Consider the following 13,516-nt stretch of genomic DNA (forward strand, 5'->3'; position numbering starts at 1 on the left):
GGCACTAGTTTTTCTCCACAACCTTATATTAATCACTCCACGTTCTCCTTCTTTCACCACCAACACTGAAACAGCTCTCGGGATTGTCGTCCGAACTCCATGAGCGACGGATGCGGGTGGTAATGGCCAGCTGTGATGACCTGCCAGCACGCAATCTGGGCTGCGCCATCCTTCATCCGAGCTCCCATCCCTGCTGTCATCGCCCGATCCCGTTGACTTGGGTGGCACTGATGCATCCAACGTGGGATAAACCTTGTTCCTGCCGATCATGAGGTTTGATCTGAAGATCGACGCGTACCATACTACTCTGTTCAAAAAGGGCCGACCATGCAACGTACAGTATACTGCCATGGGACCACGATGCGAAAATACCTGCGTGTGGTGCATATCTCCACGTAAAGTGACGTGATGCAGAGCTTAATTAGCGATGCCAGATGGTTTCATTGCGTCGCGTGTCTCGTCACTTGCTCTTTTTCGGATACCCTCATGGAATGCAGGAAGGACCATACGTGGAAACCCCATGGAGTCATCGGCGTCCTCATCACTGCCCGGTCAGACAGAAATGTCCGCCATTTTTGAGAGTATCTTTTCCACGAACCTCACACCCACCAGGATCCCATCCTCATCGAGAAGCTCCTGCTCACTGCCAAACGCTGTATTGCCTGGGTCCAGGCACGTCAGGCACACCACCACTAGATCGGTATATTTGTCGCCCACCCTGGGCGGCAAATCCTTCCTTGCCAGGCCCACCAGGTGCTCCTTGGTCTGGAGCCTTGATGCCGCGCCAATCGTGGCAAAGTCCGTGTCAGACAGCGCCAAGCCCAGGCCCAGTCCTGGGACGGGGGCCGCGTCGTCGTTGTTTTCGGGATACCAGACAAACGACGTCCAGAGTCCAATCTCCAGCAAGCAGACACCGAGACTGTAGATATCGTGCTGCATGATGTAGCGATGTTGCACGCAGGTAGCCTGTCGCTGTGGATGGCGGTAGAGATTGAGGTGTCAGCGCGGATCGCCCTTGAGGTGCGTCTGAAAGCACGTGTCTCTGAATTGGCTGAAGCCCGTGAGAAAGGCGGAGCCAAGGGCCGATCCATCATCCCCCCGAAATACCAGCACGCTCTCCGGTCTGATGTTCTTGTGCACAAAGTCACAGGCGTGCACGTAGCTCACGGACTGTACCAACTGTCTGGCGATCCTGACCACAGCGCTCACGCTCACGGGCTTTCGCTCCAGGAGAAGCCCGCGTAGACTGGTTGGGTTGGCGCGGGTCTTTGGCGCCGAGTATATCATGTCCATGGACTTGATCCGTTGCGACTCGTCGTACTGTTTCACGATGCCGAAGCACCGAAGCAGGCTAAAGGTCCGAGAATCGACACATTTGAGCTTCCGCGCCAGATCCTCAGCGGATTGTTTGACATGAGAAATATCATCGTCCCCCAGAGAGTGAACAGTCTCGGAAATGAGGAGCTTGTCCGAGCCACGGCGGAAGACGACGCGAGCTGAAGAGAAGGGTATAGGCGTTATTCTTGCGTCTTTCAGCCCTGACGAGTCGAGATTGATGCTCAGGTTGATTCGGTCTGTGGGCTCGACATTGTCGCTCCGGGGCCTAATGGCGTGTCGCAGGGCTAGCATGCTGTGTAGCGGGCTTGCATCAAACGCCTTCTTGGCAGGATCGGCTCGCCTGCTTTCCCAGAGCTCGGCATCAATCACTCTATTCCCGATGAGGGTGATGATGAACCAAGTCGGATCGAACCGTGCCTGCCACGTCTCCATATCTACCAGAAGCTCATCGAGCTTTTTCTTGACGAGCGCATGCTTCAGCTTTCGCCGGTGTGTCGACGCGGGCAGATTAATCTGCGAGGTGACTTGGACCAGCTTGCCGTGCAGCTTCTGCAGTAGGTTGATCTGGCTCTCGGCCAGCTTCTCGTCGAGGTGCTCGGACACCTTACTCAGGAAGGTGAGCTGCGTCTCCAACTTGGCCCATAGGCCTTCGATGACGACAACCTTGTCGTCGAGGGACTCGTCGGTGTCGCGGTACGCCCGGTATGTGTCTAACGCCTGACGACCCAGTCTGATGCAGCCATCCACCGTTGCAATCACGGCCAAAACCAGCTCTGCGACCATTTTCTTCGCGTGTGTGATGCGAAGAGAAGAGGGTGACACAAAGGGCCAGCTTGACGCGACCCAACTGGCCGCAGGCAGATCATGCTGCAGCTGGACATCGCAGCCGACAAGGCAGACTTGTTGGCGGCCTTGCGGTGTCGGCGGCGTGCATGAGGAATTTTCAGCTCACGCCCAGCTGCGTGGGATTGTGATTGATGGGAAGAGGTCGGCGCTTGAATCCCCCCGACATTCAGCTGGCGTCTACCTAGCCAACCAGGCCGGTGTAATTCAGCGACTCACTCGTGTCGGGTCCTTACTCTTTCGAATGGTCAACTTGCACGTCGAATCCACGTTGCACAGGTCTCTTTTGCTACACCCGATCCTTAACGTAGGTTCACTGATCATTCAATGAAGTAAAAACCATGCCGGCACGAACAGCTGCCTCTGACTTGGTGCTCGACGCGAAGCTGGATACCGAATTCTTCGACAGCTGCATTCGGCACACGCGCTTCGTCCAAGGCCCCTCGGCCCGCGAGCGTCGCACTCGAATTCGAGAAGTATGGGACATTGGCAGAATCATCGGCCGGGGGTCGTTTGGGTCCGTTCGCATCGAGTCCTGCCGAACGATGCTGTCTGGCCAGCAGAGTCAGTCGCGGATTCGCCAACGAGCCGTCAAGAAGATAAGCAAGGACTCCCGCCACCAGGGGAGGTGGGATTATCTCAAGGAATTGGAGACTGTCATCAAGTTCTCGCATGAGCGTGTAGGTTGCCCAGTGCCGTCGCCCCTTTCGGGTTCACGTGGGCATACGATCAATGTCTGACCGTGGCGGTGTTCAGTATGCTCCTCACTTCGTCCGCACCGAAGGCTGGTTTGAGAATTCCGAGGACGTCTTCATCACCCTCGAGTATCTCCCACTTGGCGATTTGCAGCACTTTATGAAGAATTCTCCAGCCTTTGATGAAGAAGCAGTGCGACGGATCACCGGGCAGCTGCTGGAGGGCATCGCATTCATGCACGATTCGGGCTTTGCCCACCGAGATCTGAAGCCTGGGGTGAGTTCCGCAAGAAGGCACTATCTAGCCCCGCGATCCAGATTCCAGCCATGCTAAAGGGGCAAATCCATGAGCAGAATATCTTGGTCGAAGCCGCGTCGCCGGACTGGCTGGTCAAGATCGCCGACTTTGGCATCAGCAAGCGGGCGCAAGAGGGCGGGACAGACCTGCGGACCATGCAAATCGGCACCTTTGGCTACATGGCTCCAGAGGTCATGGGATTCTTCTCTGGTAACGATCCTTCTGTTGCGTATTCCGTGACAGTCGATATCTGGGCGATAGGCATCATTGCGTATGAGTTGCTCTTCAAGAGACACCCTTTCGTCAACGTCAAAGACATTCTGGATTATGTCACTGGTGCCGAGGAACTGAGATTCTCGGGACGGTCTGAGCTGGGAACCACTGAAGTATGCCTAGATTTCCTTCGCAGTCTGCTCACACCGAACCCAGTTACGCGACCAACGGCTGGAGCGGCGAACAACCATTCTTGGTTTGGACGGGAACCATCCCCGATGGACACAGAAGAACCGTGAGACCACGCAGTCCCATACGGGGCACTGAGTAGTGAGTTGACGAAACATGATGCAGACTCTTCGTCGAGGAGGCCAGTGTACCAGACGGCCCCATGGCAGCTTTCCCTGCTGCCACCCCAGCTTCCGTGGCATGGAGTGCATCGCAGCTCAATGGGGGCACGCAGACCACAGCGACACTGATGCCTACGTATCAGGGGCATCATCTCGACGCAAGCATACTGATTCCAGCCTTCAGACACCTGGATCTCGAGAGGGTGAGAATATCTACCCAGTTACTGGTCAATGAGGATGGGAGCTCACTTCATGGCCACAGACCAAATATTGTGTCCTTCGATCCGATAATGAGCTCGATGTCGAGACGAGTGCGGCCCATGGCGTCTGGACCTCGAGTCAGCGGGTCAACAACATGCTCAACAAGGCCTATCTGAAAACGGGAGGGAGGGTCGTCCTGTTTTTCTCGGTCATCAAAAGGTGAGCGCTGCTTTTGACTCTCTCAAATGATGATTTTGGTGTCGGCTCTCTAACGCATATATTCTCGCCAGTCGCAAGCTCTGCGGCGTTGCGCAGATGACGAGTGAGATGGACTGGGACAACACAGACGAGCACTGGTTCGAAGACGCGTGGTCAGGGTAAGACGGACTCCCATTGTCCACTCACGAGTACACATGATCGCTAACCACTGCTGTTCGCCCGTACCTAGTCGATTCACGCTCGAATGGTTGACCCTGAACGAGGTGTCGTTTGACCTGGTCAAGCACGTTCCGGTGAAGCCAAGCACGCCTGTGTTTCGCGCAATCTCTTGTTACGATGGAACGGAAATTGCAGCGACGTCTGCATTCGAGCTCTTGAGGGCGTTTGCCCCCAGGCCAAACGTGCCGCCAGCAAGCGAACAGCCGATGGATGTTGATGTCGCGGGAACGTTGTGAGCATGGCAGTCTCACAAGCAGCATCGCCTCTCGGCAGGAGGTAATCCGGGGCAGGCTTTTCGTGATTTCCTGCAGTGACAGCGGTGATATCCGGCAAAAAAAGGGGCAAAAACACCTCTCACACAAACCTATGTAGGCGGCGTTACGTCGAATACCCTGACTATATTTGTGAGCTGCAGTAATTGCTTTCTGTCTAGCACCCAACTTCAAACTATCAATATGCTCTTGAGCGCCTCAACCCTCTCATTTCTCTGCCCTTAGTCTTTGCACAGGTGGTTGGCAATGCCTCATTAACCCGCCCAACGACGGTTGACGCATAGTGGATCTTGGCCGAGTATCAGATGAACAACTGACTCTCCCGCCAAAGCCTCACCGCCTGCATACTCTTCTCCCTGCAGCTTCCCAGAAACGGCTGTCTTCATCGCGCAGCTTCTGTATAAAACAACGTAATTAATAGCAATGATATCATTTTACTGGACTCAGCGACAAATGTCTTTCTGATGTTCGATGAAGTAATCTCGTGATAGTCATATAAAACCGGCTGCAATGTTCGGCCAAGACATATACCTGGAATCATATGCAAACCAATGTTCTTAACTACCGTCGCCGTGCAAGCGAGTTTGGCTTTTTCCTCCCGATGAGAACGATCAGGCCGAATCTTTCTACCAATGACTGATTCTATCTTTGCGACGTGCGGGTTTGGCCCAGTTATAGGGTAGCTAGTTGCAGAAGCCGACTGGTCCTAACTTATCGCACGACGTTGGTCATTGCACTTCACTCAAGAGCGTCACAAACCGGCCAGGAATCAGCCAGGCAATACATGTTATTCGGCGTTCGTAAGCAGTGAAAAAGCCGTGGGATTGCACAACTGAAGTGGCTTACATCATCTCCTGGGCCACAGGTCTCTCTTGACCTCCATCAGCATGTCCAGCAGCCCTTTTAGGCTCTCACCAGGCGAAGAGGCCTCTTGAATGAAGCCTGGGAACTGCCTGCATATTAGCCCGCCTTACAAAAGCGTCGTGGCATGAGTTTTTACGTCAAAGCTCTTGTTCAGTCCCCAAACTTGATCTGCAGCTAACGCAGACTCTCACAGATTAGCTTCATAGGCGCCGAGTGAAGACTGCCCCAGTTGACTTGGCAGACGCATTCATTCCCGCCATGCAAGTTTGAAGGCAATCAGAAGAGAGGGGTCAAAGATGATAGAATCTGTGCTAAGTTCTGGGTGAGTTACTGAAGCACTCAGTAACATCGATGATCAATTGCAACGGCCGCGGTCATGCCCGAACTGTTGCTCCCGTGTCTCGAGCATCAACGTCCATTCCAGCCATCAGAGCCGGATCCGTTCCACATGAGCTGCAACAGTTCCGACTGAGAGAAACGGAATTCTTTGATATGAAATTATTGAAAGTGAACAGGATGAGGCCCAGCAGAGGAAGTCTGTGGTGGAGGTCCTCGCCAAGCGTGCATGGGTAGCTCATTACAGATCTATCGAGCTAAGTGTAGACGCAGTGGCAGAAAAGCGGAATTCTCCTATCATCGCCCACAGGAACCCAACCTAGCGCAAAGCCTTGTAAATAAGGAAATTCCTCCGAGCGCCTCGTACCGCCGGGCTTTCGAGATGGGGGGGTCGAGATATGTAAGTCTCTGGAGCATCGTGCAGAACAGGGTTGCAATGCGCAACCAACTGCATAAAACCCCTGTCGGCGCTCAACATCGTCTGACCCGCGACTTCTACCCCATGAGCGCTGCTGAACTTGAGTTTCTCAAGATGCGGTCTTGAAACTGCGCAGGGGGAGCCTGCTTCTATTATTAGACTGAGTAAGAGGCGCCCTCGCCTTTCATAAGGTCCTTAACTCAGTGGCCACAGCCTCGTGGGAGGATTCCGAATTCCTCATTCTCGTATGTTCTTTTCTCTATCCCCAGGCACACACAGAAGTTCAATCACTCACTTGCCCAATCAATCTCACAGTGTTTAAGTGGTGCGAAAATGCCGACTCCCCAGGCCAAGCGGGAAGGGCAACTGCTGGCCGAGGCCTCTCCTCCCTCGCCCAGCGGTTCGCAATCCAGCACTCAATCTTTATTCAATAGTTCCAACTTTTCTCTTGACGTACCGGGGCCCTCATCGAGGACGCACCCGCATGGCTCGCATGCTCGCAGCCGATCAGCTGGAGATTCTGGGAACAAAATAACAGCATTCCCCTTCGGTCAATCAATGTCCTCGGATTTCGCGCCTATCACGCCTTCGGGATCAAGTCAAGCCAGGCCTGCACCCTTCTTCTGGGACTCATCTAGAGGGGCCCGGGCGACTGCTGTCGAGAGAGCTGCAAATTCCCCGCGACCAACAAATGGCCAGAATGGCCGTCACGCAGACGTGTTCCTCTTCGGCCAGGACGGCAAAGATGCACCCACATCAACCTTTTCATTCGGCGATCTTCACAACTTCAGTCCACTCCAATCACCTCGAGCGTCGCCCACTATTCGTCACCCTAAGGCTTCCTTACAAGTACGCAGCCACAATCCTAGCCCTGGATCCAGCCCGGCAGTGACAGCGAGCGTGTCTGGTGGCTTCCTCTCCCCTCCAAGGCTCTCTCTCAACAATCAATCCTCGCCATCTATATCTGAGATAAACAACAGAACAAGATCTCTATCCCTTGCCGAACCGCGCACTGAGACTGCTGATGCTCTCTCCACAAGTCTGCTCCCTCCTTCACACAGCATCGTGAACAGTGGTGACCACCCTGAAGCCTATGATCCTAGGGTTGAGCCAGGTCCTACGCATGAGTACTTCACGATTGACTTCCAACAGAGGCTCCGCGAAGGTGCCAGCATTGCCAAGGAAACTGTGGCTGCCATTGAAAAAGTGGAGTCCGCTATGAAACTAGACGACGAAGCTGGAGAACTACTGAAGCAAGCGAGGGAGCTGTCTGCGATGCGCAGTGATGTGACAAGAACTATTGCGATCTTAGGAGACTCTGGAGAAGGTCAGTCGAGGTCTTTGAGTGGGCCGCTTCGCCTTTTGGTGTTTTTATCGGCTGACTGGCTTAGGAAAAAGCAGCCTCATCAACTCATTACTTCATTTTCCAGGCCTTGCACAAACGGTAAATCAGATTATCAAAATTTTGTGACGCTTTACAAAGATCTAACAAAGCCTCATCGACAGGGCGACATTGGTTCAGCTTGCACGTCAGTTGTGACCGAGTATCGGCACAAGCTGGAGCGACACACAGCTGCAATCACGATAGAGGTCGAGTATCTCTCCAGTGATGGAATAGAAAGCCTCTTGCGTGAGCTTCTGTGGAGCTATCGACAGCTTTATCTGCCCTTGGTCGAGGAAGCCGAAACCTCAGGCAAAGACTATGCCAAGTTTCAAGCGGAGTCAGACCATGCTTGGTCAACCCTGAGCACCGCATTTGGACATCAGCAGAGCTTTAGCAAGGATCTACTCAGAGACATGTCAGACGGCGCTTCAGAGCGTGCTCTCGATCAGCTCATACGTTGGAGTCGAGAAATCGAATGGCCTGTTGGTGGAGAACAAGGCCGCTGGACAGCAACGGCGACCACAGCGTGGGATTGCTGCGAAAAGACCAGGATCTTCATGCAAGACAGGCTATGGCCTTTCACCAAAGTTATCCGGTATGTCATCTCCTAGAATCCCACAGGTCCGTCAGGCGGCTGATAACATGACTGCAGCATGTACCTGGGCTCCCAGATCCTGAAGACCGGTGTTGTGCTTGCGGATTTGCCAGGTATGTTCGACTGGGATAATGGGGCTCTGAATGAATCCACGACATAAATCTCTTGCCCATCTATCTGGGACGATACTAACACGATTCTAGGTTTACAGGACACCAATCTGGCTAGAGTCCGATCCACGCAGGAATATCTCATGCAATGCGACAATATCTTCATTGTGGCCAAGATCTCTAGGGCCGTCACCAACAGCTCGGTCAAGTCGTCCATGTACTGGGCGCTTTCTCGGCATGCACCTATGGAATGGGAGCAAGAGGCGGGGCGAAATTTCAATATTTCCGTTGTGTGTACCAGATCCGAGGTATGATTACTCTGAACTTCGATGCCTATATTTTTGCAAGAGGTAGCTAATGTGGCTCAAGGATATTAACATTGAGGCGGCCAAAAGAGAGTTCTGTGGACCAGGAAAGCAGATCGCTACTGAGGTCATTGCGCGCCTCGAAGAGGAGATTGAGGATGCCAAGAGAAGTTCCGACCGACAGCGCAAAAAGGAGCTGAAAAAAAGGTAATGGCGTTTGTGGATGAACACTTGTGCTAGCCAGCTAACATGAGATCAGGCTAGAGTTTCTTCTGATCCGCGCACGCAATGCCCATGTACGTGAGGGCTTGCAGCGGGCGTACTCGTCTGAAATACCAGGAGGCAGACTCAATGTGTTCTGCGTGTCCAACAAATTATACGAAAAGTATTCCAGAAAGGGACCGCCCGAATTTATCCAAGAGACCGGCATAGTGGAGCTCCGACGATTCTGTCATAGTGTCACAGCCGAGGCGCAGCTTAAAGAAGGACAGCACTTCCTTCGTTCTCGCCTGCCAAGTTTGCTCAACTCTTTGGGACTATGGGCAGGGAGTAGACTGTCAGCCCATGTCGTACCGCCGTCGACTTCCACTGCGTCACTGACAGAGTCCTTGGAGCGTTTGAAGGAAAGGGTTTGCCTCCCTGACCCCTTTGTCGATTCCTTTCGTTCTGGACTAACGCTTGGAAAGGCTCCTCAGTCAATATCTGGGTTTAAGAAAGATTTTCTCGAGTCCTTTGATGAGCTCATCATGAGCTTCTTCAGTACGTGGCCTGCTAGTCGACGTCCTGACAGAGGGTCAAGACTAACCCGGCCCGCCTCGCCGCAGCTTCCAGGGACCACCAGTGGGACGTATCCGCGCGAACCGAAGCAAAAAAGTGGGAAACAGATGTCAGTAACATTCAAGCCCTTTCAATGGGGCCAATGAGCTAACTTGAAGGCAGTGGCACTGGAGTAATACACCGCAACCTCAGGTCCGCATCATAGGTGCGAATGACGCTAACACTATTGACTTAGCTCAATACAACGCCTGGTGTTTACGAAACGGCAACCATTGCACCTTGAAACGGGAAGCGACGGACTGGAACGCCCAAATCATTTGGAAGATGCGTATGGAGTTGAATTTTCAGTGGGATCTGGTCATGGAGGAAGTCGCCGCCGTTTTTAAGGCCTTCCAAGAGGATTACACAATGGGATTGATGCGCATGAAGGCGAAGGTTCTGGAGATCACGGGTCAGTCCATTAAGAGTGCGTCCTTTGAGTTTGTCTAACATCTTCCTCGGCACAGAGTCGGTCGATACAGAAGCAATGGCCTCTTTAGTCACAGGTATCGACTCTATGATTTCATCCTGGAACTATAAGGTGGAGTTGATGAAACAAAGCTTTGCACGCGATGTTGAGTGCGTCGACACGTTCATCCTCTGGCATGCCTCTTTGCACAAGCTAACGAGACCACTTAGAGCGCTCAGGCGACGAGCATCGGAGTCACACTCGAACTCATACATACTCAATGAGATGGTCGCATCCTATCGCTCCGCGAGCAGCCACAGTGGTAAGAAGTCCAAGCTTAAATCCTTTTCTAGGGCGTAAAGGCTGTGTAGCTCCGGGATTCTAACATGTCCAGGCGGCGGCAAAGCAGCGCGACAAAAAGCAATTGTCGGGGGCAAGATATCTGGAGGCACAATATTCCCCAATATTTCTATCCGCCTATCTACAGAATTACACACGCTCGTGGGCAAAAAAGGGCAAGAATTGAATCAGCTTATGTCTGATTCCTTGCGGAGATTGGACAACGATGTGGCCATGGCTGTGAGGCTTTTCAGCTCGGAGAACTCAGTGAACAGAAACAATGACCCTGATGCAGAGCGTCTGAAGGCTTTCAAGCGCCAGATTGACTCTCTGAAAGCAGGACAGAGTACTATCGTTGTAGTTTAGTTGCTTATCAAATATCTTATGCTACGCCACTTTTGTGATCCTGTTCTGAGGAGGCTTCGTCATCTGATCATCTGAGGTGACAGCGGCGTCCACGAAGACTGCCGCTGCACATATGTCTCTTCGGCGCAATTTCGTACAATTGCACATCGTTTAACTTCTTAGGGCTTGTCGTCAGCCGCGGCGGCAATCCCGTACGTCGTCGCCTGCCCCGATTGCTCGTTCAACGGCGGGTCGTTTGGGTGCCCACTCAAGCCGGGTTAGCGGCAACAAACCTAGCAAACTCGCCCTACATGCCCAACGACATATGGGCGCTAAGATGACAGATAGTTCGTCTGCCGAAAATTCGTGTGGACGCTGAATGAAAAGGTAGTCCAGAGGGGGGAAGGAGGCTTTTGATACAATTGTAGGCCGGCAACACACGTGATGGCTGTCAAGGCAAGGCTCTGTCATTCTGCGCCAGTGCTTAACTACCTGGGCGTTCTCATGGCCGGACCACGATCTCAATGCGCGCCTGGAGCAGAAGCTGATCAGTAGAGACTGTGTTGTATTGACATGGCAGAATCGAAAATAAGAAGAACAAACTTTTCGTGAACAGATCGTGACAGTAAACTTGAGGAAGCAGGTTCATATAGCACCTCAAACCCCAGCCTTCTTGTGTGCGTCCTTGTGTGCGTCCTTGTGTGCATCCTTGTGTGCGTCCTTGTGTGCGTCCTTGTGTGCGTCCTTGTGTGCGTCCTTGTGTGCGTCCTTGTGTGCGTCCTTGTCCCCTGTCTCCTTCTCCCTGCTGCCTCTGCCTACGATTATACGGATGCCGTTGTGAATCCTGCCTTGGAAGACTTTTCCATCAGTTGTTGTTTGGGGGATCAGGACGTTGTTGTAAAAGGAGTCCGGGAGGACTGGCGGCACTTCGGACTCAACCTCGCTCAAGTTTTCGAAACAGTGACCATTGTACAACTCGACGTCACCCGTGACATGATTGTTCATAAAGGTATTCGCAGGCAAGTTGGTGATCCCCTTCCATGAGACTCCCGTACTTCCGGTGTTTGTATACATGTTTCCATTGTGTACTGTTCCACCGTAGGCAACGTTGTTGTAGTAAAAGTTTGAGTTGGGATTGCCTTGCATGTCCCTCCTTCTTATCTGACAGGCGATCTCAAAATCTTCCGGGGTCATTTTGAATTTCTCGAATGTTTCGAATATGGAAGAGGCCGACATCCTAGTTGTCGGCTGGGTGGGACAACCTTCGTCAGCTTCGGACGCACGCTGCCGAACAAGGACGAGCGCCTTGGAGGATGTCATTTGCGTGCAAGGGGTTTGAAGAGGCTGGGCATGCTCTTCAGCTGCAAGTTTTTCAGGACACTGTGGGTGAGCCATGCTTTGGATGTCGGCTCGTATATGATGAAGGGCTTGTGCTTGAAGGTTATGGATGATGAGGGAGAGACTAGTCTTGTGTCGTTTAAGAGATATGAAGACTTCCGAAAGCTCTCGGTCTTTGGAAATGAAGGAGCAAGATCTAGAAAAGCGACTCCTTCGGATCAGAGGTCCAAGGTCGTGCTTTTGAACAAGATTGAGCAGAGAATAGACGCAGACCTCGACTTTAGGAGTCTGGAGAAGAGGATTCTGAGAGATGGCTTCGGAGATGGTTCGAGTTTCCAGGAGCTGCTTCTGGTAGTCCTGAAGGGAAGAGGAGGCCCCTTTTATCCTCCTCGCGAGCTTAGCCAGAGTATGGCATACTGTCGCCAGCTGAGCGGCACCAGCAACTACGCCGAGGACTTCAGCCAATTTCTGCAGTGAATGATGCTACGTGAAGCGAGGAGGTTAAGTGTCTTGACTATGCACCCTGCTGAGCCCAGGGGCGACCTCCAACATCAAACAAAGGCGGTGAGCATAGGACTGTCCTATTTTTGCTATTTTTCCTTTGGGGATAGCATCACTTGTTTCGTCGACAGTAGATATTGGCGGTCAAGCTAGGCAGGATGCGTCTCTTCAACTGCACGTTGGTTCCGTCCATCTGGGTCTCGGGTCGCAACCTTCGGCACAATACCACTTCAAGAGTCGGTAGGATGTGTCTGTGAGGTGTACGAAGGGCAACCAGATGCTTTCGATGGTTTGGAACCGAAATCCTCAGCGGTTCTTTTTCAAACAAGGCTGCCGCGCCGCGTAGTGGAGATCAAATGGTTGTCACACCTGGATCGCTTTGCCACAACGCAGAGCTCTCTAATTGGATGCTGGACCTTGACCGATATAAATTGGAGGGTCAGCTCATGCCAGAGGCAGCGTTGGCATCTTTCCTGGAGCAACGGAACGTCATGAATTTGCTCACGTGGCTCTCGAGTCGGTCAAGATGGTGTAGGGCTATTGGAGCTGGCCCGTCTCAGCGACGAGGATAATTCTCGAATTCGACTTGGAGAAAACTGCCTGGCGCGGCAAAGAAGCTGTCGTTGGGCTGGAATGTCCAGCGATGAGGAGCCTCCAGTCAAGATATCCAGCCAAGATTTCAAGGCGGTGCTTGAGTCCTGAAGTTTTGGACACGGTTTTCTGATCACAAGAGGAGAGGGCCGGAAAGTTGAGTTTGATCTGTACGTGGTGGCGGAATGTAGCTAGATTCAAGTCATGCCATGAGAGGTCGTTAAGGAAGTAACGTTCCCCGTACGAGTGCAAAGCACAGCTGCGAGCAGCGGCAGTCGTCAATTGAAGAAGCGGAGCGGCGCGCGCACAAGCCAACTTAGTGACGCTTACACCATTTCAGGAGAAGAACGATATCAGGCGAGGAGTCGTAAGGAGCATGAGCCCGTATGATCATGTCGCCAAGAATTAAAACCGACAAAACTTCAGGTGGTGCCAAGTTGAGTAGCATGGACGGACATGATCTCCGCACCTAAAGCCGATAGACGATCTAATGGCGCCCTGCTGGACAATTATGCAT

At 52.6% G+C, this 13,516-nt stretch overlaps 4 protein-coding genes across 4 annotated transcripts; 2 read left to right on the plus strand and 2 right to left on the minus strand.

Moving 5' to 3' along the window:
* Positions 1 to 335: 335 nt before the first annotated feature.
* F5Z01DRAFT_685943 (uncharacterized protein) lies at positions 336 to 2,121 on the minus strand (the record flags this gene model as incomplete). The annotated part of the gene is made up of 2 exons (XM_046265975.1): positions 336 to 972; positions 1,108 to 2,121. The coding sequence occupies 2 exons, from the start codon at positions 2,119 to 2,121 to the stop codon at positions 553 to 555; spliced, it is 1,434 nt and encodes a 477-aa protein (XP_046119407.1). The 3' UTR covers positions 336 to 552.
* Positions 2,122 to 2,522: 401 nt separating this feature from the next.
* On the plus strand, positions 2,523 to 4,319 carry F5Z01DRAFT_680962 (calcium/calmodulin-dependent protein kinase; the record flags this gene model as incomplete). Its single annotated transcript, XM_046265641.1, has 6 exons — positions 2,523 to 2,861; positions 2,938 to 3,153; positions 3,231 to 3,682; positions 3,742 to 3,940; positions 4,033 to 4,157; positions 4,229 to 4,319. 6 exons carry the CDS (start codon positions 2,523 to 2,525, stop codon positions 4,317 to 4,319), a joined length of 1,422 nt encoding a protein of 473 aa, XP_046119408.1.
* Positions 4,320 to 6,387: 2,068 nt separating this feature from the next.
* On the plus strand, positions 6,388 to 10,693 carry F5Z01DRAFT_56619 (uncharacterized protein). Its single transcript, XM_046260700.1, has 12 exons — positions 6,388 to 6,511; positions 6,582 to 8,245; positions 8,303 to 8,358; positions 8,449 to 8,663; positions 8,725 to 8,867; positions 8,920 to 9,289; positions 9,347 to 9,419; positions 9,485 to 9,546; positions 9,600 to 9,888; positions 9,944 to 10,055; positions 10,116 to 10,207; positions 10,280 to 10,693. Exons 2-12 carry the CDS (start codon positions 6,600 to 6,602, stop codon positions 10,588 to 10,590), a joined length of 3,369 nt encoding a protein of 1,122 aa, XP_046119409.1. The 5' UTR covers positions 6,388 to 6,511; positions 6,582 to 6,599; the 3' UTR covers positions 10,591 to 10,693.
* Positions 10,694 to 11,226: 533 nt separating this feature from the next.
* F5Z01DRAFT_635760 (uncharacterized protein) lies at positions 11,227 to 11,964 on the minus strand (the record flags this gene model as incomplete). The annotated part of the gene is made up of 1 exon (XM_046262173.1): positions 11,227 to 11,964. One exon carries the CDS (start codon positions 11,962 to 11,964, stop codon positions 11,227 to 11,229), a length of 738 nt encoding a protein of 245 aa, XP_046119410.1.
* Positions 11,965 to 13,516: the final 1,552 nt, after the last annotated feature.

Source organism: Emericellopsis atlantica, assembly GCF_019669845.1.
Source record: "Emericellopsis atlantica unplaced genomic scaffold F5Z01scaffold_10, whole genome shotgun sequence".
NCBI classification, from domain to species: domain Eukaryota; kingdom Fungi; phylum Ascomycota; class Sordariomycetes; order Hypocreales; family Bionectriaceae; genus Emericellopsis; species Emericellopsis atlantica.